The following is a 25,344-nucleotide window of genomic DNA, read 5'->3' on the forward strand; positions in this document are numbered from 1 at the left end:
TTTTTTTTTTTTTTTTAAGATTTTATTTATTTGCGAGAGAGAGAATGAGAGACAGAGAGCATGAGAGGGAGGAGGGTCAGAGGGAGAAGCAGACTCCCCACTGAGCAGGGAGCCCGATGTGGGACTCGATCCCGGGACTCCAGGATCATGACCTGAGCCGAAGGCAGTCGCTTAACCAACTGAGCCACCCAGGCGCCCCATCATCTGACACTCTTAAACTGAACATAATCTCTTCTCCAAAATCAGCTCCGCTTTATAACTTTCTCATGTTAATCAATGATAATATCTTCTAGGCTCTAACTGCAATTGTCCTAATTCACCAAACATGGTCTGAATTATCCAGGCACTCTCTAAATCTATCTCTGCATACTTATTCAGCTGGATTTCCACCACTCTCCAACACACACCTTTCATTTTAGTCTGACTCTTGCTTTCATATATACATGCCAAACTCATTCTCACTTCCATATCTTTGTATTATTGTTCAACCCCCCTTCATTCTTCAGGGTCCTTTTTATAGATACTTGAGGAGAAGGAAAGTTAATTCTCCAAAGCCCCACTGCATGGCTGTCATATGTCTATCTTTTACTCACCCCAAGTATCCATAAATAAAGTCATGGTACCCACGAACCAATTTTATCTCCTTTATGTGTTGACAAAGGCTTCCTTCTCAACTGGACTTCAATCAGACTCCTCTGAGTCTTCTTCTCGACTAGGCCCCCTGAGCCCAGTTTTAGCAAAGAATGCTGCTAAGTCAATTTATGGAGACCACCCCCCCCATACCTGATCAAGTTCCCAAGCCCCACCCTTGATATCTGGCCTGCCTTCAGCAAGAATCCTGGTAAGCTAGTTTAGAAAGAATTCCCCTACCCTTGATATATAATCAATTTCCTCTTATAGTAATTTTCCACCTACTGATCCCCTTACTCTGCTCATTGGATGTTGATCCATAGCTGTCTTTGCTGTATTTGGAGTTGAGTTCAATCTTCTCTATTGCAATAGTATTGATCCCATTGCAATAGTCTTGGATAAAGTCTTCCTTATCATTTTTAACAAATGTCTGAACAATTTTTCTTTTCCAGTATTTTAGTCTCTAGAAAGATTCCCTCCTGAATTTTAGCCTAGCCAAAGGGCAGAAACCTTCCCAGAATAATTCCTCCTGTACTTTGAGGGGTTGGGGTTGGTGGGCTCAAAACTGCAGACTTCACCTTTTCCATGCACATGTATTTTGGGTCATTTTGTCTGTTTGGGGAATTTGAGGCCCTTAAGAATAAAATAGGCCCTTTCTGAAATGTTTGCTTGGGAGCTTTGAATTTAAACTTCTGTCGGGGTTATCAGACAAAGATTGGCCTGTACTGAATTTGGAATGGGCTATAGAACCTTTTCCTGCATGTTTAAGAAACTAGTACATTTCCCCAGTATGCTGTAAACAAATAGGTAACAATTCTATTCCTGAAACTAATTATTACACTGTATGTTAACTAACTGGAATTTAAATAAAAACTTGAAACCACAAAAAAAAAAAAAGAAAGAAAAAAGAAATAGGTAACAAATATATGAACAAAAAAGTTATAAATATCTTAAGGAAAAAAGAAGACAGGTATTCTTCAAATTGCTTTTATTATACAGTTAAAATATGATTAATTATAAGCAGTTTATTTTCACACATTGATCAGGAGCACACACTGGTAAAAACATGCACTGGGTAAGAATCATTGTTGGTACATAAACACACACTGGGATTGGGCATGAAAACAATACAATCAAGTACTTAGGGTAGTCTCAAAATAGCCTTCAACTGACATTCATGTGTATTTCCTAATTTACATTGTGTTAAAAATATGACATCTACTCTGAGAACCAATTGCCATAACAGAAGAGGGAAGAACTGTGGGCAAAAATGCAGTAGATTTTTAGTTATAGCCTAAGGTTTAGCTTTGGCACATTGTGTCATATTTTCCTATTAATTTCCGAATCTGTGAACAAACCTAATATTCATTCTTTAATGAAATCCTCACTCATAGTATACCATATTTTTCTAATATTTGTGGGAAAACACAACCACAGTTTTGTTTTATATGATTGGTTTTGGATTTTCCATTATTCCTCAAGGAAGGTATTATCCAAATATTTTTCTAGAAGAAGAAAGAAATTACATGTAAACCCAACATATTCTTATTACATTTTTACTATGGCAAGTAGTCATTCACAATTTGAAATGATCATTATTACCTTTCTAAGCAGCACTGCATTTTTTTTGCCTTCTTTGTTTACTTTTCTTTCCTTGAATAGAGTGTCATTTCTCATTAAGATGCCTCGTAGGGTCCATTTGGGAGATACATGAATCAAGATTTTACTTTTAATATTTTATTTTTCTTTTAGTAAGTAAGCTCTTTTTCAGCATATGATAAACAAAGTATATAAAAATTGAGACTGCTTATGTCAAAACCTAAATTACATTTTACAAGGGCGCCCATTTGGCTGACAAGACGTTTGCTGAAAACATACTGTGTGTGATATTTGTGTCAAAAATATATTCATTTATTATGAGCCCTTTATTGTTTAACATTATGAACAAATATTATTCACAAAATAAACTACTGTTACCAAAGTTTTCATTGGAATTGTTTGTTTTTTCTTTTTTTTTCCCCTAAAACTCAAAATCTGTTAGCAGGAAATGAGTCAGATTGTATGAATCATCTGATCCACAATGATTCCATCCATGAAAAAATAAATACAATGTAGAAATAAATAGCTTTGTAGTAAAATATAAAGGTGTTTGCCCTTTGTCAAATAAATAAATAGCATGATTTCATTTTGCCTTATTCTTTCATGTGACCTAGTAAATGAGTTTTTTAGCTGCCAGAAGGGTGTTCTTCAGAAGCATTGCCACCGTCATGGGTCCCACACCTCCAGGAACCGGAGTGATAAAGCTAGCCTTCTTCTTAACAGCTGATGGAGAAAACAGAAAGCCATCTTTATTTTTACATTTTTCTGAGAATTTCATATTTTTAAATAACTAGTCAAAAGATAAATTGAGGCATATAAACATTTTTTTAAGGATTTCTTTTTAAGTAATCTTTACACCCAACGTGGGGCTCAAACTTATAAATCCGAGATCAAGCGTCACATGCTCAGGGCACGTGGGTGGCTCACTGGGTTAAGCATCTGCCTTCGGCTCAGGTCATGATCCCAGGGTCCTGGGACTGAGCCCCACATCGGGTTCCCTGCTCAGCGGGGAGCCTGCTTCTCCCTTTCCCTCTGCCCCTCTCTCGTCTCTCTCTCTCTCGCTCAAATAAATAAATAAAATCTTAAAAAAAAAAAGAAGAGTCGCATGCTCTACCGACTGAGCCAGCCAGGCACCCCAAAAGTTTTTAAGAGTTTATTTGGGCATTTATCAATCTGAATTGGACAGCAGCGAACTGGAAGTGGTCAGCAGTGCTCCACCAACAAGGAGCTGGCGAGTGAGGTGGAAACAAAGCAAGGTCATTGTGGATCGGCTATCACTTAAAGCCTAATTGGCTGTATGTGACTGGTTGTCCTCAGGTTTTGATTTTGTAACCTTGGGGCATTTATAGACTTAGATTTTGGTTTGCTTACATAGGCTGCCATGGCGTGACAGCCCCAGGAGTCTAACAGCCTCCTTGTTTAATGAATTTAAGAGAATATAGTGGATTTTTCTGCATTACACATATAAATCTAAGAACCTCAAAGCATTTTTAGAATGAGGTAGCCTACAAACACTCACACACTTAGGCAAAAAATCCTGTGTATGTTATCTAATCAGCCTAAGAGGTAGGTTGAATCTCCATGCAGTTGGTTTTACATGATGACAATCTATAACCCATGAGGGACCCAACTACCTGTAATTCCAGTTAACTACGTCTGAAATACATGATACTGGTCACAAAGGGGGAACAGGTTATAGACAGTTCAGCACACACCATTTGTTAAATTGATAAATTCCTGTTCTAACAACAATGTCACTTATGCGTGGACAATACGTTCCAGTGCACGTCTAATAAAAGTCACCAAACATATTTGAATTACCGAGCATATACACATAGTCCTGTTCTAAGATATGCAGACTTCTTATTCAGTGAGTAGACTCAAAGAAAATGACAGAGAACTTTCAGCAAGTTTTATTTAAGAATGTTTTCACACCCACATTATTACACATGAATGGCCCCATGCTTTGACCTGCTGGTCTTATGCTTCACGATGTGAATATGAACAATGAAGTCTTCCCAGATAACTCTTTGACAAAGTTAGCATAGACAATACTTCTTCAACGCATATTCTGACATTATTAGTCACATGTTATTTAGATGTATGGCCTTTTACAAGTTTGCTCATGTATGCTTCTATAGGAAGCAAAACTAACAGATGTTTTCTAGATCGCAGGTATTATTTTTTGTACAATTTATATTGCCTTCTCGAAATAGGGTTTGTAAAGTTTACACTTACCTTATTTGAAGTTTAATAGTACACTATAATTTTTTAATCATAGGAAGAGCAAAGGAAGAGTATTCTTTTGCTTAAGTACAAATAGGCTTAAAGACATCACAAAAAAGAAAAAAATCCAGCTAGTATGTATTATCAATCTTCTCATGGTACGTGACAAAGACAAGATAAAGAATATTTATGATTCAGAAGGTAACGGATTAGTTTTCCAAAAAGCCCCTCTACACATGAACATTCCTTTTCCCTCGCCACACTTCCATCCAAGTCAAACAGTAGGCTACGTCACTAGCCATTCCACAAATAGGTATGAATTAGCAATCCTTTCCTCCTTTGCTCTAGCTATTCCTTCTACCTGGGATACTCTTCTATTTATCCAAATACGAATGTCCTTATTATTCCTTAAAAGTCAATAAAATGTTACCTGGCTATAATTTTTCTCAGAAACTCACCCCTCCAATGTTGAATTAAAAGCCCCACCACCTGTGTGTTTCCAGGAACTTTCTACATAACTCTGTTATGGAAGTGACCACACTGTGTTGTCTGTCCCCTTAACCAGGCACTGGCACCTGGATGGTAGCAACCTAGACTTTACAGCTGGTGCTGTCACCATTGGGTTTAACCTTAGAGTCTCTCCATGTACAGGTCAGGCATTCAGTAAATTCTGATAAAGCGAACTAAATAGCCCTTGAAATTTATTTTTTTATTTTTATTTTTAAAAGATTTTCTTTATTTATTTGTCAGAGAGAGAGAGTGAGTGCACAAACAGGGGAGCGGCAGGCAGAGGGAGAAGCAGGCTTCCCGCCGAGCAAGGAGCCCGATGGGGGACTCGATCCCAGGACCCCGGGATCATGACCTGAGCCGAAGGCAGACGCTTAGCCGACTGAGCCACCCAGGCATTCCTAGCCCTTGAAATTTAAAATCTAAAATCAATTTGTAGGAATGTGTCAGTGGATACAAACAATTTAGTTCGAGCTAATTTACTGAAAACCTCAAGCTACCTTCCAGGACCTTTACTATAGAATTGGAAAAGCCATGCCCTTAAAATATCAACGAAGCTCTAGAAGAAATGTACTACATTACACGTGAATGGCCCCATGCTTTGTATGGGGCCATACATTAATAAAGAGTAATACTACTCTTTATTCTGATAATATTTAAAATCATGTATTTGTAAAGTACTGACTTTGAAATATCAATGGGTAAAAATAAAAGATGACTGAATGATATGGTAAATGAAGAACCAAGTACAAACTGAATCTTCAGTGGAAAACAGAATGGTTCATTTCACAACCAAAAGGTAGATGAAATTCATCATGTCAGCGAATTTGCTCTGGGTAAATAGTCATTTTATATAATGTGGTTTTCAACTTTGAAAGGTAAAGTGGCTTGGAATTATGCATATGTAAAAAATAGTGATAACCACAGCTACTATCAGTTGAATACCTGCTACTTGCCAAGAACTTTATAAATATTATTTTAATAATTCCTATGGGATTATTATTTCATTTTAATAGAGGGAGAAAGTGTGTCTCCCTGAAGTTAGAGTGACTTACCACTCCCTTATATGGTAGAGACGAGATTTACAGCCACGTTTGAAACATTCTACCGTTCCAGAATCCCACCCCATCCCAGTGTAACCGTATTACCATGACCTGAATAAGTAGCAAAGTCCCAAGAAAGGCTCATGTGCCAAAAATTAATGCAGTTTTCTCAAAGGGTTTGGAGGAGAGTCTGAAAAAAGAAACAAGGAGGAAAGTTCTAATAAAGTAACTTTTCTACATTTTTACTCTGAGTACTCACAGCTCATCATCTCCGAATTACATCCAGCACCTCAAATCGCACAGCTGGCTGAGCAGTCTGAGTTGCTTTCTTCCCGGGCATCAGATCAGATAAGCCACTGGTGTGCTCAGGTAACATGACACTCCTCTTCCAAATTAGGATTTTTCACAAAATGCTTACTCTTGTGTTCTTTTGTTCAAAAAACTGAGGTTTGGGGTGAAGGGAGAGGGATGGGGAATGAATGAGCTGTTGCACTGTTGAGCTGCCTGAAATCTGTAGCTTGGGTCTGCTTTTTTGCACACTTTACTGCTAGAAAGTAACACACATTTATCTTGCCTTGCCCACCACTTCACAGAAATACACTATGTGATGGATAGTGGCTGCCCTAGCCCCAGCTACGGCTTCTCTGGACATTCACAAGCATTCAGTTGCATCAGCGGAGCTCCGTACATTACTCACTAAGCAGAAGATTATATCACTATGAACATACCTGACTATTCAAACACTGTTTCAAGTATTTTTTTTTAATCTTTGAAACAAAGTGGGTGAATATGAGAATTAAGTTTGTACAGTCACGACAAGTCAACTGTGATGAGTTTGACGGAAAAAAAAAAAAACCCATATAAAGTCTCTATCCCTTTTGATTTGATTTTCAGGAGAATCTATATCTGAGAAAGAAATATAAGTTTATCTGCCTCTGGCTAGTATCGTTTATTTACATAAGAACCAGGATGTGGAAGTATTGATTTCTCAAGAAAGGTAGGGAATTATCATTGGCAAATGCCAGTGGGTCAGATGCCAATGCTCAAAAGAAATTCTCTAGTCTAGTGATTTTGCATAACTATATCAGGGCTGTCCTACATGACATGTTTATGAAGCGTCGGAAGTGGCTTGTGAGCTAAAATTAGTCATGTGAGAAAGAGTTAAATTTAATACGTTTGATGCTCTGAAAAGCATCTTCCCCAATCATGTCTGCAAGAGAGTAAGTTAACAAGCATTACATCACCAGAATAATCTCTCACTGGCTGGTCTTTCCCTGAGGGCAGACAAAGGTTTGCACCTGCTTGTAGAAGATGATGCTTTTAAAGATTAATCCTATTATGTGTGGGGAAAAGCGTTCTATATGCTCTATTGAAATGAATTACAGAAACACATTAAGGCAATAAGTTCCTTCAGAGACTTATTTACTCTGCATTTAGGTGTGAGGGAGTATGTGTGTGTGTTAAGGAAAATGCCAAAAATTCTGTATGGATGAGAACCAGGTACAGGCTTCCCCCCTGCTATCCAAAAGTAGAGCATTCCTAGGAAACCTTCCATAAGCCAAAATGGTGTAATTGAAGAAGTATATGCCATTAATTTACAGGGAAAAAAGGTTGAGCATGCCCAGACCTAAAAGATAACCTCTCTTTGGCTTTTCTGACATCTTAGGGCATCTCTTGCTAACAGATGCACAAAATAAATGGGGATAATCCAGCTGCCATCTATCTGCTCACAGATATGCTCACAGACACCGTTCACAGCTCTGGCGGCTGGATGCTCACATGCTGAGTGCAGTTCCCGGGGAAGGAGCGTGGCGGGGCCCCTCTCTCTGCTGGGGGTGCGCACTGTCTCTGCAATGCTCACTGCGAAGCAAATGCTGAGCGCTCTTTGCTTTGCACCCTTTCTTTCTTTCTTTCTTTTTTTTTTCAGAAAAGCTAAAATCCTCATTGCATTTCTTTCACTTAGCGAAAACAGATACTAATGTCATTTTTTCGGTAAAAGTAAAGTGGCAACATGAACTTTCAAAAAGCAGGGGAACATGCATTAGATCTTGATCGATATCAGGATTTTCATGAGAGGCTTGTGAACAGGATTGCACAATCAGAATTAGATTCAATTTCATGAAGTTAACATGATTCTAGAGTTACTGAAACTGACGGTGAACGCAAATAAAACAACCATCAGAGCCTATTGTTTTCTGCATGGAACCTGGTCTGGGGCATGAGATTCACAGGAAAATGACTTGGTCATGCTTCAGGCTGGTCTCTGAAAATGAAGACTATTTTGAGGAAAGGCAATGATTATCCTGCCAATTTATTTCAATGATCTCTCTATAAACTGTAGACACTGCAAAGTAAATTCTATAGATTTCCTTGAGAGTGATAGGGTTCTGCCAGCATGATCTAGAGTACCACAGAGTATGTTCAGTTGTATAGAAAGAAAGGAGATGACCATTTAAAACCAGTTATTTGGGACGCAAGACTTGACTTGGCACATTCTACTCTTTGTTTGACATACCCTTCCTGCACTTTTCCACCTGATGAATAGTTATTCTTCCTTTGCAGACCTGGCCTAATGTCACTTCCTCCGTGGTGCTCATTAACTCCCCAGGCTGAGTGAACTGTTCACTCACTGATCCATGAAACTTAGCAGAGTGATTTTCAAATTTGCAGCCATAATGCATGCTGGAACCCACCTCCTGAGAAAGGAATTCACACGACATATACCTCCTCCCACCTCTAGATTCTAGTGCACACTGCTGAAGATCGTTTGCTAAAGTGAGATTTCTAATAGTGGTGGTTTGAGGGGGAGGGGGTTATGCATGTTAACAGCAGCAAAGAGGAAGTTTAATACAAGGGTGAAATTCATTGCTTCGTTAAGCTACCTCACTTGGGGATTTACTGCTTCCCAGTCAGGCCTCCGGCAAACGCCAGCAAGCAAATGCGTGAGTCGCAGTTGTTAATGCCCCATCGGTCAAAGCAAGTCACATGGTCAAACTCATATTGAAAGTGTTAGGATAAGAAGAATGGTAAAGCCACAAAGCCAAAGGGATGTGCACATGAGGACAGAAGAAATACCTAATCATTTTTTTTTTTTTATAATCTACTATAATAGTCTTTTGGCTTAGAGACGAAATCTCTAACCTGCTGCCAGATTCATTCTTTCAAACACAGATTATTAGATCACTTCAGCTTTGAAACATTCGATGAATCTTCACTGTCTTCTGGGATAAGGTATAGAGTGTTTATACTTGTGGCAGTTAAGATCTTTTAGGAGATCTAGGCCCTCCACCCGGGTCTGGCGTTATTTCCCAACCCTTGCATATTTTCCTAATTTATTCACCGTTCCCACACTGGCTCCAGTTTGGCCCAGACAGAGTCACCACAAATGTTTCTTGAGGAAGACAGCCAGAGCCACTGTCCCCTGGAGCTGATAGCATAGCTAGGAGATGGATATTAAAAAGATAATCACCCAAATAATAATTGAACTCTGGCTAGGAAAAGTGCCACACGTGTGAAATGTGAGGAGGCCCTCACTGAGCCCTGCACACCGATGTGAACGATTACTCATGAAGGATACTAATAGCAACATAAGAGACCTCAAAATGTCCTTCAACAACTTAGGTAAGAATGAAAGAAAATGTATGTGACCATTAATCTTTGGTACCAGCAACCTATGCTTCATGACAGGGTGTCTCTGGCTGGTATGTTCTCTGTCATTATTTCTTCTGGAAACTTCATGTTCCCAGGTTCCTAGGTTCTGGACTTAATAATCCAAACTCTCACCTAAGATACTTTGTTAGGAAGACTTAATAATTCTTTGGCAGATAGTGAATTTCTGCTTTGGTGCATTACATACTACTCCAAAGTCTCCAGATAATGGAATTTCCAGATGTACCTACACAATCGATTTTGCTGGTATGGCTTGGAAGTTGTATGTTCTGGCAGAGTCAAACAATATATGTGTGCTTTATAAATGTATTTTTGGGTGGAGGATAAGGAACTCATGTCTCAAGATCCTGCAATATTGTTGTATTTCTCTTTGTATTTTGCCCAGTTCTCTGCCATTTTTAAGGAAGCACTCCATGACCCATGTCAGGTTTGCCACAAGGCTACAACTAATTTTGAAAGCCAACTTCCTTCCCCAAAAGGAAAAGGAATGATTCCTTAGCGGTGGCAAGACAGCCGATGAAAATGTCCTGTTTTTTTCATATGAATTTCAGCCTTCTGGTATGCAGGTATGATTGTCTAAATTAAATGTTTGGAGAATTTTCCCATGCTTCTAAATGCAGGCCATTTAGACATGACCTCTCAAACACATCCACTATAATGAAGGGGAGACAAGCTCCAGGAAAATGAAGTACATGAATAACAACCAGAAAAACCTGACTGGCATAGGACTGGAGAAATAGTGTGACTCAGGAGGTAATATGGAAAACATTCCACTTTCTCATATGGTTGATATAAAAATGACACTTAAGAGCATGATGAGCCAGAGAGAGAGAAGGGCTCCTTGGCGAGTGAACGGCTCACCACTGAACTCTTGCAAGGCAACAAAGAATCAGACACCTCAAAGGAAATTCACTATGCTTCCTCTTGCATTTATCTGGTTGCCTGATTCTGGGGTTTCTACAAGATTTCTATATTTATTAGGACATTCATTATCTCAGCACCCTTTGGGGCAGTAATGGGACAGAGAGGATTAATGCCTTAATGGAGTAAAAGAGTAAGACTCTGATCCACATTTCTAGACAGATTGTGCTGGCTTTATTAGCTTTATTTAAGTTGCACTTACAAATGCATCCCTCACCTATTTGCTGTGCCATCTGTACGTGTAAGGTGGCTAAGCCTTTTTTTCCCTTTACTTTTCTCCTTACGTTAAATCAAATCTCCACATTTCCAGCTACCTGCCCCATAGATGTGAATACCAAAAGATACTTCTCATACCACTCAGGATGCATTCAATGGAGCCAAACGGCAAATCAATCACCAAATAAAAATCTGAACTTGTTGGGTTGGCCTGGTGGTGGGTATTGAGGAGGGCACGTTCTGCATGGAGCACTGGGTGTTGTGCACGAACAATGAATCATGGAACACTTCATCTAGAACTAATGATGTAATGTATGGGGATTAACATAAGAATAAAAAAAAAAAAAAATCTGAAATTGCTTTCTGTGAACTCTGTCTATGACCCATCCGTGGAACCTCCTTCGTGACCATGGATGGTATCAGCTACCAGTGCCAGTTTCCATTTCGGGAGGCAAGAGTTAAGGATAACCGCCATGTGTATTTCTAGTACTCGACCAAAAAGACGAACACTATCTCCCTTTCATTACTTCTTGAGAAGAAACATAATCATCATATACTCCTGTCATTCTCCCCAGTCCTTTTTCCTCAAGCCACCGAACATTCCTATCATACAGTGAGAAATCTGTAAACTAGATAGGCTGTTTGGAGTGTCCTCCAAATCTGTTGGCAAAGCATGGATGTCGGTAGCCTGCCATCATCAACCCAAAATACTAGGAGATAAAATCTCCTTCCAGAGATATTTGTACTTTAGTATGGAGCCCTGGGAAATAACTACAAAAAAATCTCGTTAGGTGTAAAAGAAGAAGAAAGACTTGCAGAGCAGCAGCCCTTCTCTTGTTCCTGTGGATGTCCTTTCTGTGCTTCAACTTTTAACTCCTCTATGAAGGTAGAGTGCTCAATGTCAAATACGTTCTTCTACAAAGAATGTCTTTAAAGCTGACCTGATTTCAAAGACCTAGACTTCACAATGAGCACCGTGTTGTAAAATGTAAGGGTGCGGTGAGCCACAGTGCGGGTAGCTGGCTCCCTGAGAAGGATCTCAGAGGGACCATGACTACTTGTTTTATGAAATGACCTGTACAGGCACTATGACCAGTGTTTGTAGCAGTCTCTCTAACAGAGACTTTTGCAAATTTCCAGCCACTTTTTAAAAATGACTGGAAGAGGGGAGCTTGGGTGGCTCAGTTGGTTAAGTGTCCAACTCTTGGTTTCGGCTCAAGTCATGATTTTGGGTAGTGAGATCCAGCCCTGCGTTGGGCTCCGAGCTGAGTCTGCTTCAGATTCTCTCTTCCTCTCCCTCTCCCCCTCTTGCTTGTTCTCTCTCTCTCTCTCAAATAAATAAATAAATCCCAAAAAAAAGATTGGAAGAAATCACCTCTGGGTTAAAGTGTTAGGTCTTCCCTTATCCTAAAGCTGGACTTTCAGGCTACCTTGTAATCATCTATCACAAAAAGTTGATATTTTGAGTCAGATTGGCCATATTGTTATGAACTGAATGTTTGTGTCCCTCCAAAATTTGTATGTTCAAATCCTAACCTAGGATGTGATGGTATTAGGAGATGGGGCCTTGGGGAGGTGATTAGGTCATGAGGGTGGAGCCCTCAGGAATGGGATTAATGCCTTTATTAAAGAGACCCCATAGAGCTCTGCCACTATTTGCACTATATGAGGATACAATGAGAAGTTAGCTGTCTGTAACCCAGAAGAGGGTCCTCATCAGAATCCAACTATGATGGCACTGTGATCTTGGGCTTCCAGCATCCAGAACTGTGAGACATAAACGCTTACTGTTTAAGCTACCCAGTTTGTGGTAATTTGTTATAGCAGCCTGAACTAAGACACATACCATCAAACTAAATGATTAACGCTGAACACTGAGTTGGTGGGGAGTCACTTCAACTTTTTTTGTTTTGTTTGTTTGTTTTACAGTATCACAGATCAATAGTTCTGTATAAGTGATCTACTTCAAAGAAAGTACCATTTCCTTAGAAACTGGTAATACTCCCTTACTTTCCCATCTTGTAGAACACATACTTGGAAGTAAATAGTGCCAAAATCATTTCCAAAAGAAGCTTACTTTAAATCAAAGCAGATGGACAAAGGGAAAAGAGAAAAAAAGAAAAAAGAGAGGAAGGCAAACCATAAAACAGACTCTTAACTACAGAGAACACACTGAGGGTTGCTGGAAGGGAGGTGGGCAGAGGCATGGGTTAAATGGGCGATGGGCATTAAGGAGGGCACTTGTGATGAGCACTGGGTGTTACTTGTAAGAGATGAATCACTAAATTCTACTCCTGAAACTATTATTACACTATATGTTAACTAACTAGAATTTAAATAAAAGCTTGAAACATTAAAAAAAAGAAGAAACTTATTTTAACATGTTATCTGGAGAATATAAATTCCATGAAAGCAGAAACTTTATCCTATGCATGGCTATATCCCCAGTACCTTGAAGGTATGCTGAATGAGAAATGTGTGTTGCGTAAATCAATGGATGTATTATTACTGGATCTGGATTGTTGTAGGTTAATAATATGTTTGATGCTACCTTGAGTGGCAGCTTTTGTTCCCATTAAGGCAACTTTAAGGAATTACTTCTGTAATGTAAGAGTCACATTAGAGATTTATAAGTACAGAGGAGGATCATACACCTGACCAATGGTATGACTAAGAAGGCTGAGACCTGCTGTGGGATAGAGAGACAAAAGAAATATAGGACAAGAAGCTCACCTTACAGAGGCATACAATTCAGTAGACAACAACTGAGTAGAAGTGTAAGGTAGTATAGGATTAAGAACAAAATGAACAAGGCAGATGGGACCTACTATAGGAACTTGGAGAAGGTGGGGATAAGCATGAGTGCTTTAAAGTGGATTCATATGATTTTTGGGTGAAGAGTAGACTTGGCCAGAAGAGAGTTGAGGCCAGAAAAACAATGAGGGACAGGGTGGTAACCGCAATGTGAAGTTACATATTTCTGGATTAGTACCAAAGTGAGCATGGAGAGGAGGTGAGTGATGGGAGCATGCGTCTGCGCGCATGCGCATATGCACGCGCACACGCGCACGCACGCACGCGCACACACACGCACACTGTCTTCTGCTAGGCACTGTGCTCAGCAAGTCACATACATTAGCTCATGTGAGGTGATTATTTCATTTAATCTTCATAACAACTTTATAAGATAACCATTATTATCTCAGTTTTTCAGATGATAAAATCAAGTCTCAGAGAGGTGAAGTGATTTGCCTAAGATCATAATTGTTTTATGCAATAGAACTAGGATTCAAACCTAAGTCAGCCTGACTGCAAATTATAATCTTTTAAGACTGGACATAATATACAAAGACCATGGAGTGACAAGGTAATTCTCAGGTTTCAAAGGTGAAATACTGAACATTCACAAGACATCTGGAAGTGACTATAGTAAAAGAAGAGAAAATAGAGATTAAAAGCTGCTTTAAAAGCATTCCAGGGGCGCCTGGGTGGCTCAGTCGTTAAGCGTCTGCCTTCGGCTCAGGCCATGATCCCAGGGTCCTGGGATCGAGCCCCGCATCAGGCTCCCTGCTCCACGGGAAACCTGCTTCTCCCTCTCCCACTCCCCCTGCTTGTGTTCCCTCTCTCACTGTGTCTCTCTCTGTCAAATCTTAAAATCTTAAAAAAAAAAAATAAATAAAGCATTCCACAGGTTTGAGTTCCACATCTAGTAGTTTCTTAGAAAATGGTACTGGGCTTCTATAATAATTCTAGACCTCTTTTGTCCTCATATTTTGACTACTGGGTTAGAATTTTGAGGAATAATTCTGACCAGATAGAGTCCCAAGTTATAGAGTCCCTTTTGTTGTAGGAGGGATGTCATGTCAAGTAGAGATGCTCTGAAGAATGCAAAGTAAGCCTCCAGCTACTCCGGGCACAATTCATGATTGTTTACAATGTCCTATTTTCCTTGTTCAACAATGGTGAGCCGACTATTGGGTACAAAAGACCTTTTGCAATTTTTCTTCTTTGCCTTTGGTCTGCTATTTCTCACCTGGAAAGAGCCCCTTCTTCTCTCTCTCTCTGTCCACTCTCTCCCCTATATACACACACACATTAGGTAAAACTCATCTCAAAAGGATTCTAGAACTGGCACCTTTACTCTTGCTTATTTGAAAACTCTTAGAGTCATAATTGATTCTTCTCTTTCTTTTATATCTAATCATTCAGCCAATCCTTCCAGCTCTTCCTTTAAATTATATCTACCATCTAACCACCTGTTAACACCTTCATCCATTACCGTGCTGGCCCACACCCCATCTTGGATAATTTCTTACTTGGATAATTACAATAGCCTCCTAACAGGTACCCTATTTATATCCTAACCTCTCTAAGGTCTGTTTGCCATCAGTAGCCAGAGTGATCCTGTTAAAACGCAAGTCAAATGTCATTTCTTTGCCCCAAATCCTCTAATAGCTTTCCACCGCACTTAAAGTAAAATCCAAATTTCTTTCCACAGCCCTACATGATGTGGCACCTTTGCTGCTACCTCTTTGACTTTATTCCCCACTGTTCTTCCCCCTATTTACTCTGTGCCCATGACAGCCAGTAGGCATGCTGATCCTCAAGGCCTCACACTTGCTGCTCCATGTGTGTGGACTGTCCCTCTCCTGTACGCCCACATGGCTCTCTCCCTCACTTTGTTCAGGTTGGCAGTGCACCTTCCCTGAACACTCTTTTTAAGCGACCTTACTCTATAATTCTCTAACCTCCCTGATGTTGTTTTGTTTTTGTAACAGCAACACTGCCTAATATATTACATGGATATGTATATATTTGTTTATTACCTGTCTTCTCCCACCAGATATAAGTTACCTGTGGGTTAGGACTTCGCCTGTTCAGATCACTGTCGCGCCTCGAGTGCCTATCACAACGCCTGACACGTAACATTGCTCCAAACCCTCCTGCATCCCAGCCTCAGCCTCTCTCTGGCCTCCAGGAATTCCTGAGAGGGCCAAGGGAGGCTCCTTCCCTTCCCACTGTGCTCCTCAGCTCTGTTTGCAAAGGGCTGTTGTGAGGGACCAGAGAAGCCCCTCGGATTACAGTGCTGGGAATCACGGGCCAGGAAGAAAAATCACTGGCAGGAAACAGGCTCAGCTGTTGGGACCCCTGCAAGGCTGGTATAGACCATCCTTGGTGTAGTTTAAGAAAAGGGCAGGTTATGGGGTGCCTGGGTGGCTCAGTCGTTAAGCGTCTGCCTTCGGCTCAGGTCATGGTCCCAGGGTCCTGGGACCAAGCCCCGCATCGGGCTCCCTGCTCAGCAGGGAGCCTGCTTCTCCCTCTCCCACTCCCCCTGCTTGTGTTCCCTCTCTCGCTGTCTCTCTCTCTGTCAAATAAATAAATAAAATCTTTAAAAAAAAAAAAAAGAAAAGAAAAAAGAAAAGGGCAGGTTGTAAGCCCGGGATCTGAGCCTTGTCTTTTCCCTTACTGTCCAGGGCAGTTGGCCTAGGGGTCCCCTTTCCCTCCCTCCCGAGGACCATCTCTCCCCATCCACATATTCCTCTCCGAGTTTAAGCACAGACTCTCATGAAAATTGTTCTCCCCAGTAGTTCAATGAACTGCTGTTAATCCTGTGTCATCCCTCTGCAGCCTAGAGGGTGAGGTAACCTAGCTCCAGGATGGCACTTGGCCCCATTGCTCTGCCAGCCTATCCAAGGGAGGGTGCACACAGGACCCCACAGGAGGCTCCGAAGAGCAACCAGGGCATTGCGGAGCAGAGAGCAAACAAATAACACCGGGAGGGAAAGGCCCTACCCTCGCCCCAGTACCCACTGTGTCCCAGCCTGAACCTAGATCCCTCACACTCTAGTTTTTAAATTTTTAAATTGAGACATAATTTATAGAAAACATTGTTTAAGCTTAAAATGTACAACCTGGTGATTTGATACATTTATATATTACAATATGATTACCATCCTAGCTTTATTTAACACCTCTATCACACCACATAATTGTAATTTCTTTTTTGTGGGAAAACATTTCAGATCTAGTTTTTAAAGCAATTTTGAAATATATAATATGGTATTGTTGGCTATAATCACTATGCTGTGCATTAGAGCTCTAGAACTTATTCACTTTCTAGTTGCATCTTCCCAGTTCCCCCACCCCCCAGCCCCTGGTAACTACCATTCTACTCTGCTTCTACAAGTTCAGCTTTTTCAGATTCCACATATAAGTAATACCACACAGCATTTGTCTTTGTCTGACTTATCTCATTAAACATAATGCTCTCAAGGTCCATCCATGTTGTCACAAATGGCAGGATTTCCTTCTACCTCACGGTTGAAAATATTCAATATTTCAATATTTCAATAATAAATAATAAAATATTCAATAATTCAATATTCAATACCACATCTTCTTTACCCCTTCATCCACTGACTGACACTTTTGTTTCCGTATCTTGGCTATTGTGAATAATGCTACAATGAACATGGTTACACAGATATCTTTTTGATATCCTGTTCTCATTTCTTTTGGATACATACCCAGAAGTGGGATTGCCAGATCATAAAATCAACATACAGAAATCAGTTTTGTTTCTAAACACTAACAGTGAAATAAATGAAAAAGAAATAAAGAAAACTATCCCATTCACAACAGTATCAAAAACAATAAAATACTTAGGAATAAATTGAACTAAGGAAATTAAGGATCTGTACAATGGAAACTACATGACTTTGATGAAGAAAATTGAAGAGGACACACAGAAAAGTGGAAAGATATCCCATGATCATGGGCTGGAAGAATTAATAGTTTTAAAGTGTCGATACTACCCAAAGCCATCTACAGATTCAACGCAGTTCCTACCAAAATTCCAATGGCATTTTTCACAGAGATAGAAAAAAAAAACTGTATGAAACCACTAAAGACCCTGAATAGTCACAGCAATCCTGAGAAAGAGGAACTAAGCTAGAGGCATCACACTTCCTGATTTCAACTATACTACAAAGCTATAGTAATTAAGACATTATGGTACTGGCATAAAAACAGACACACAGACCAATGGAACAAAGTAGAAAGCCCAGAAATAAACTGCTGTATATAAGGTCAACTATTGTTTGACAAGGGAGCCAAGAACACTTAATGCGGAAAGGGTACTGTCTTCAGTAAATGGTTCTGGGAAAACTAAAGAACAACACATAGGAAAATGACATTGGACCCCTGTCTTTTCTACTTATAAAAATTAAGTCCAAATGAATTAAAGACTTAAACATAAAACTGGACACCATAAAATTTCTAGAAGAAAACATAGGGGGAAAGCTCCTTGACATTGGTCTTAGAAATGATTTGGATATGACACCAAAAGCAAAGGAAACAAAAGCAAAAATCAACCAGTGGGACTACATCAAACAAACAAAAAAAAACCTTTCTGCACAGCAAAAGAAACAATCAACAAAATGAAAAGGCAATCTATAGAATAGGAGAAAATATTTGCAAATCATATATCACATAAGGGGTTATTATCCAAAATACCTTATAAAAAATACCTGAAGAATGTAAAACAACTAATAAAGAAAAAAAATCTAATTAAAAAATGGACAGAAGACACAGACATTTTTCCAAAGAAGACATCTAAATGGCCAACTAGTACATGAAAAGATGCTCGGCATCACCCATCATCAGGGAAATGCCTGGCAGGGCATACACACAAAAACCTCAGTACTTGAACCAAGAGACAGGCAGAGTCTGTGTGGGGATCAGCAGATGGGGCTTTCTCATAGGCTTGTCCCTAGTTCCTGCAGGTTTGACCCAGTTTACTTACCTAAAGCTGCCTAAAAGTACCACTGCCCTCACTACTGGAGTCTCTCTGGGATGTGTCTGGCCCAGGCCTTTGGTCTCCAGCAGAACTTCATGGCAGCAGCAATAGCCCCATCTCTTGAGGCTAGGGACCCTGCGTCCACTGCAGACTCCCACCCTGAGGCCTCCAGCCCACTTCTTGGCCAAATGACCCAATTCAGTCAAGGCTGGCCTGCCCTCTTGTTATTCTATGTATCTGGGATCCTCGCCTCACCCACTCTGATCTATCCTTGGACACTCTGGGAACACTTTCTCAAGAGGCAGATCACCTGGGGCCAGTTTGCGCCACAGTAAGATGAGTAGGGGCAGAAGGAAGCTCAGGGACTACCCCAGCTGGCTACCCTCCCAGTAGCTCGCCCTAAGCAGACCTCATTCTCTCCTGACACATCTCACTGCGTGGGTTTATCTTTCTTGTCTGGTCACAATAAGTAGTAATTCATATGCTTTTCCTATTCAGGACCAGTTGCAGATGGTGGCTGAGTCAAGGCTGAGATCTAGATCTGTTCCCCCTTGCTATTTTTCCAACTCCTGAATATATGGCATGATATGCATTTCAGTAAAAGTATGGCTTAGTGAATTTGAAGGGCTACACAGAAAATATCAGTGATGATCAAGAGATCAAAAGTAAGGTCAGTAAAGTGACATGAAAAATGAAAACCACAAAGGGATTTGATATAATTTTCTTTTTTGTTTTTTTAAAGATTTTATTTATTTATTTGACAGAGAGAGAGAGAGAGAGAGAGAGACACAGCGAGAGAGGGAACACAAGCGGGGGGAGTGGGAGAGGGAGAAGCAGGCCTCCCGTGGAGCAGGGAGCCCGATGTGGGGCTCGATCCCAGGACTCTGGGATCATGACCTGAGCTGAAGGCAGATGCTTAATGACTGAGCCACCCAGGCACCCCAGGACTTGATATAATTTTCAACATTGAATGAAGTTGTCAAAAAGTATCTAGTCTTTGGGCGCTTGGGTGGCTCAGTTGGTTAAGCGTCCAACTCTTGATTTTGGCTCAGGTCATGATCTCAAGGTCGTGAGACTGAACTCCATGTCAGGCTCCATTCTGGGCATGGAGCCTGCTTGGGATTCTCTCTCTCTCCCTCTGCTCACCCACCCCCCACCCTGCTCGCATGCTCTCTCTCTCTCTCTCTCTCTCTCAAAAAATAAATAAATAAATAATAAGTGTCTAGTCTCTACCAATGATTAAACAATAAAAATGAGTGTAGTTAGAACCGAAGACACATTTTGGCGAGATTGTATGGTCTACACATTGCAAATCTACATATACCTTATCTACAGAGTTCAGGGTTAATACTGTAAGATCTGAGCCAAGATATGACTTCACTGACATTAGGCTTCCACCTACTCCACAGGAAAGAGTTAATAAATGGATCAGGCTTTGAAACTGACTTAAAAGCAAGCAATGAGATTGTATACTGAGGTTTTCACAGCTGAATGAATTAAGGGTAGACAGAATGGTATGTGGGGGCTGGAGGAAGAAATCTCTCTCTCTATTCCAAGTAAGGAGATCAGTTTTTAAGTTCTTATGTACAGAATGGATCATTGTTCATCCAAGCGTGGCTTCCCGTCTAGAGACTAGGGATTCCACATCCTTCTCACTCCACTCCATACAGAGTGGCCATGTGGCTATATTCAGGTCAATAGGAGGCCAGCAGAAGTGATGCATACATCCTCCAGTTCAATTTTCTTTTTTTTTTTTTAAGATTTTATTTATTTATTTGAGAGAGAGAGAGATAGTGAGACCAGGAACACAAGCAGGCGGAGTGGGAGAGGAAGAAGCAGGCTTCCCGCTGAGCGGGGAGCCCGATGCGGGGCTCAATCCTAGGACCCTGGGATCATGACCTGAGCCGAAGGCAGACGCTTAACAACTGAGCCACCCAGGCGCCCCACTCCAGTTCAATTTTCTTAAAGGGAAGTAAGTCACTTGTCCTCATCTCTCTTTCACCTTTCAATGAAAGAAAACATGGATGAGGAGGCAATTCAACTTCAACTGTGTGGATAAGAAGAATGCTCAAGTGGAACAGTGTTGTGGGCTGAATTACATCTCCCCCAAATTCAGATGCTTAAGTCCTAACCATCAGCACCTCAGAATGTCACTATACTTGGTAACTAAGATGAGGCCATTAGGGTGGACCCTCATGCAATCTGGCTGGTGTCCTTGTAAGAGGAGGAAAATTAGACATAGACATGTACGGAGGAAAGACAATACAAAGACAGGGAGAAGTCGGCCATCTCCAGGTCACGGAGAAATAACCCTGGTGACACTTTGATCTTCTGACTTCTAGCCTCCAGAATTGTGAGAACTAAATTTCTGTTGTTTAAGCCACACAGTGTTTAGTACTTAGTTATGGCAGTTTTATCAAACTAATACAAACAGTTAGATGAGAGCATTATCCCTGGAGGAAGAAGAGCTGTCTAACTCCAGACATTGGTAGGAGACAGCTAAACTACCTTGTTCAAGTTCATGTCTTTTGGGGTCCCTTTGTTATAGCAGCTTAACCTATACTCTAGCAAAATACTTGGGGGGAGGGGAATAGGAACAGCATTTAACAAAAGAGACAGAGTGAGGCAAACTATGATGTATTCACTAAACATAACCAAGAACCAGAGTTTCAGCATGGAAAATAGCTGATAAAAATCTAAGGGTATAAGTCACATATTCCTCAAACTATGTAAAATAGGCATACACGAAACATCTGGAAACAACTACAGTTAAAAAGAATTGGTTGTGTCAGAGTAGACATTCTTTTCCAAATAATGTGGCTTTTCTACTTTTACAATTTAAATCACTTTCATCAACACTGTAATGTACCTTTAGACTTATCTCAGTAATTTCTATGTATTCCTGTAACTTTAAGTCAGCGGAGAGAATCACTCTTAGACATTAGCCCCACCTATTTTGACTTTGAGAAAAGTGCCCACACATTGTTCCTGCCTCTTCACTTCCTTTTCAGCAGTTCTTCCCAGCGTTATTTTATTCCCTGTTTTGGTACAGACCAAGGAGTGGAGAGGCGTGCTCAGGGATGGAACACAGGGAGGAGAGTTGGGAGGGAATAAAGGAGCAGACATTCCAGTTCCTTTCATTCCTACCGCAGTCCCTGAAGAATTCATCATAAAACGGAAGCAAAGCTATTAAAAGCTTCAAAAGATCATAGAAACATCTGTGTGGTAGCTACGAGGTGCAAATGAGGCCTGAGAATTCGCCAATGTGAACGAAGTTAGCTGAATTAACAGCACAGGAAGTCATTAATTAGATTGTTCGGCTCACCAAATCCATTCAGTGAACTACTGTCATAAAAGCAGTATAATTATGAGCTTGCCCAGCACTACAGACTGCTTTCTAGTCAGAAGAAGCGATTTACAACTCATGCCACATAATCTCTTTTGTTTCTACCTTATGAGGATACATTCTTCTTTGTTAGAAATGTATGAAGTTTCTTTCAGAGCTACTAAAAGAAAATGGCCAGGTGAAAGTAGATAGGTCCCATTGTTTTTGTTGTTGTTGTTGTTTTAATCTGTATAGAAATCTAATTTTTTCAAGATAGATTATTTATTGTGTGGTTGTTAGTAAGGAAAAACAATTCTTAGACATACAAAATAATTTTACCACAGATGCTTTTAAATACTGTTTCTTCTTGCAGTGCCTTAAATTAGAGGGGAGAGGCTCGTCCAGGTAACAGAAGGGGAAGGGTAAGCATTTGTCAGATGCTGGAAGCAATGATGAACTATCTTGAATTCTATAATTAAGGATCAATTCAAACCAAAGAAGCATTTCAGTTTAGGAATAACTTTAAGGCCCTATTAACTCTTCAAGGTACCCAGAGAGGAATGGTGTTGCAGGGAAGGCCTCACTTGGATCCGTACTGGGGAAAAACACCAGTGCGGAATCCCTGGGAAAGGTGCTAAACAAACACAACTGAATAATCACATAGGAGAAGGGATCATGGCATTGGACATGAGTTTGAACTCTACGACTCATTGCCCACTAATTTCACTGGACATAGAGATAAATATGGGCCGTGCTCACTTTCCACAGTAGCAGAAAAGACCATACAAATCACTGTGGAAGCCGAAACAGTGCAAAGCCATTTTAATAATCGACGGACATTACATTTGTTCAATGACCTGTGAAAATGTTTGTCAAAACATTAAAAACTCTCTTCCCTTGGTTTACACATGTATAGGGAATTGAAAATAGTAGGAAAACATGTATTTAGTATGTCATAATTTATTGAAAACATTAGAAACCTTGAGAATTAAAGTGTTTTATTTATTTGCAAAACTTATCAAGAGTAGTTTGGACAGTGTTTTGAGTTCTTCTGCTCATACACCGTGCGGTACTGGGTGAGCATCTTTCCTACGCCTTGGTGAATTTCGGATTCCTTTCCAAATCTGGGTCAGCTTCCAACGTTTTGTATTTGCTCTTCCAATGCCATGAAAGAGAGTTCTTTCAATGTGAAGTTTTATGCCTGTACCACTTCCCTCGTTTACATGGACAAGTTGGCCTTCACTAAGTTCCTCCAGCTGCATATGCAGAATCTCTCAAACGGCAAGTGGTGGCGCTCCCGACGTCCCATTGTCAGCTACTGCAAATTCTACTTTCAGCATTAGCGCTTTCCATTTCTTTGCTGGCACTTCCCTCTGTCTGTGATCTATCTTGCCAAATGTCATGTGGTTTACTAGTGGGAAGCAAGGGGTCAACAGAACTACACACTTTGCCATTCGAACTGAGTAAGAAACAGGTGTCCCCGACCAACCACGAACGGACTTTGAAGGAAGGGATGTCATTGGCCATAGATCACAGTGCACATTTGTTAGTTGCATCGTGATTCGCAGATGGAAGAGCTAGCAGAGAAGTTTGCACTTGATGCAGCTATAGTTATTATAGCATGCTCACTGAAATCTGAACCATTCTGTCGCGGGACTGGTATTATTTCCCTACACCGTGGTAACTGAAACCTGTGCCCATCAGACCACGTAGAGCGAGGACGGACGGACGTGGATACTGTCATATAGGCACTTTTAGACCTTGCTATTATACATATCCTGGGGGAAACATAAAAGAAATAACTTCGTGTCTCAAAAGGAAAGTATTCACCCAGTGAAATGCAGGAGACTGGCAACAACGCACAGTAGAAATTCCAAGTGCCTGGCTCTGAACCCACAGTGCCCCATCACGTGTCATCTCAGGGAGGATGCCCAGGTTCTGTGTGCCTCTGTAAAATGAGGGATAATAACAATGCCTTATAGGGCTATCATAAGGATTAAATGAATAATTCAGGTAAAAGGCTAAGGACAGTAAGCACCTCTCAAACACTACTATTATTACTAAATGAAGAATAATTCCAAATGACCTGAGAAGAGGGTGTCCCCCTGTCAGAAAGCTTCTCCTACCTTCCTTACCCTCAATATAATTTTCTACTAGATCTGCCTGCCTCCTCTCTAGGAATATTGGCAATTTTACGGCCAAGGTGGCAGGGAATTATTGGGGGACTGGTGAAGGTAGGGACAATCCTTTCTCTGGGCCACCTTGAGTCCTGACCCCCATACCAGGCCACCAACTCAAGAAGGGCTATTCAATTCTATTCTGGGCTCCGGAGAAGGAGAACAAAGAGAGAAGGAAGCAGAGAAAAAAATGAGAATGAGAAACCCTCATAGATGAAAGAAGATGTGGTCTGGAGCAAATCATAGCTGAATTAAAACAAAACCCTGACATGAACATCAAAAAGAAATATTTAGGATGATTTATGTCGCCTTTTGTCAAGAACTATAGTAAGGGGTGAGGCAATCCTCATGCTGTGTCTGATATAAAATATCACCCATAAATGAGGAGCCTGATTCAAAACTGAGGCCAAAACATCTAATAATAAAGCAGATTACTAGTAGGCATCCACATTTTCTTAGAAAATAGATAAAATGCCTCCTGGTTTTACAAATCATTGAATTTGCAATTATTCACCTATTTCTGCTATTTCCCAAAGGGGGTCAGTTAATGAAATTATTCTTTAAAAAAAATTCCCGCCAAAGGCCATCCTGTTTTCCTTTATTAGAGAGCCGAACATTTCTGCAAGGACGATTTATTTTAGCATTTGTACTGTCATCCATTTGTTTCTGTTGGCTGTACGGTTAGAACGAAACGCTCGCCGATACTCACAAAGCAGCCACACTTTCCCTGTGGCAGTCTGCAGCCAAGTGTTCCCTCTAAGTTCTGTGGCATAACCCAAGTTAAAGGTCCTCCCTCTCAGCTGAGCGATCGTCCCTCACCTCAGGTTAAGTCCTGATGAACAACCCGAAGAGCAACATGTCAAAACCTATCACTCGCCCGCTCCTCTGGGAGGAGGCCTTCTTTACCTCGCTGTTATTATAGCATGCTCATCGAAATCTGAACCATTTTGTCGCGGGACTGGTATTATTTCCCTACACCGTGGTAACTGAAACCTGTGCCCATCAGACCACGTAGAGCGAGGACGGACGGACGTGGATACTGTCATATAGGCACTTTTAGACCTTGCTATTATACATATCCTGGGGGAAACATAAAAGTTTCATGGCCTCGCTGACAAGGCCTTCTTTACCAAGTCCGGCTCTTCCTTAGGGTCCTGGGTCTCGAACCGGGGGTGGGTGGGGGAGGGATGGGGGCGTGTAGCAGGAGTAATATAATCCAGCAGATGGGCATAC

General features: G+C 40.7%; 1 protein-coding gene across 8 annotated transcripts in view; it reads right to left on the reverse strand.

Moving 5' to 3' along the window:
- Positions 1-1,603: 1,603 nt before the first annotated feature.
- The window catches only part of MTHFD2L (methylenetetrahydrofolate dehydrogenase (NADP+ dependent) 2 like), a 128,013-nt gene continuing 104,272 nt past the window's right edge, over positions 1,604-25,344 (reverse strand). For 6 of the 8 annotated variants that reach the window (XM_006729813.3, XM_081812285.1, XM_081812288.1 and 3 more), the window contains one exon: positions 1,604-2,952. In XM_006729813.3, coding sequence (XP_006729876.2) covers positions 2,840-2,952 — 113 coding nt within the window. In that variant the 3' untranslated portion in view covers positions 1,604-2,839. Of the gene's footprint in view, positions 2,953-6,255; positions 6,448-19,784; positions 23,883-25,344 lie in introns of those variants that run through there. The other 2 variants (XM_081812283.1, XM_031024270.2) reach the window with 2 other exon arrangements.

The sequence above is a fragment of the Leptonychotes weddellii genome, chromosome 2, assembly GCF_054177405.1.
Source record: "Leptonychotes weddellii isolate Sample4059 chromosome 2, ASM5417740v2, whole genome shotgun sequence".
In the NCBI taxonomy this organism is placed as follows: Eukaryota; Metazoa; Chordata; class Mammalia; order Carnivora; family Phocidae; genus Leptonychotes; species Leptonychotes weddellii.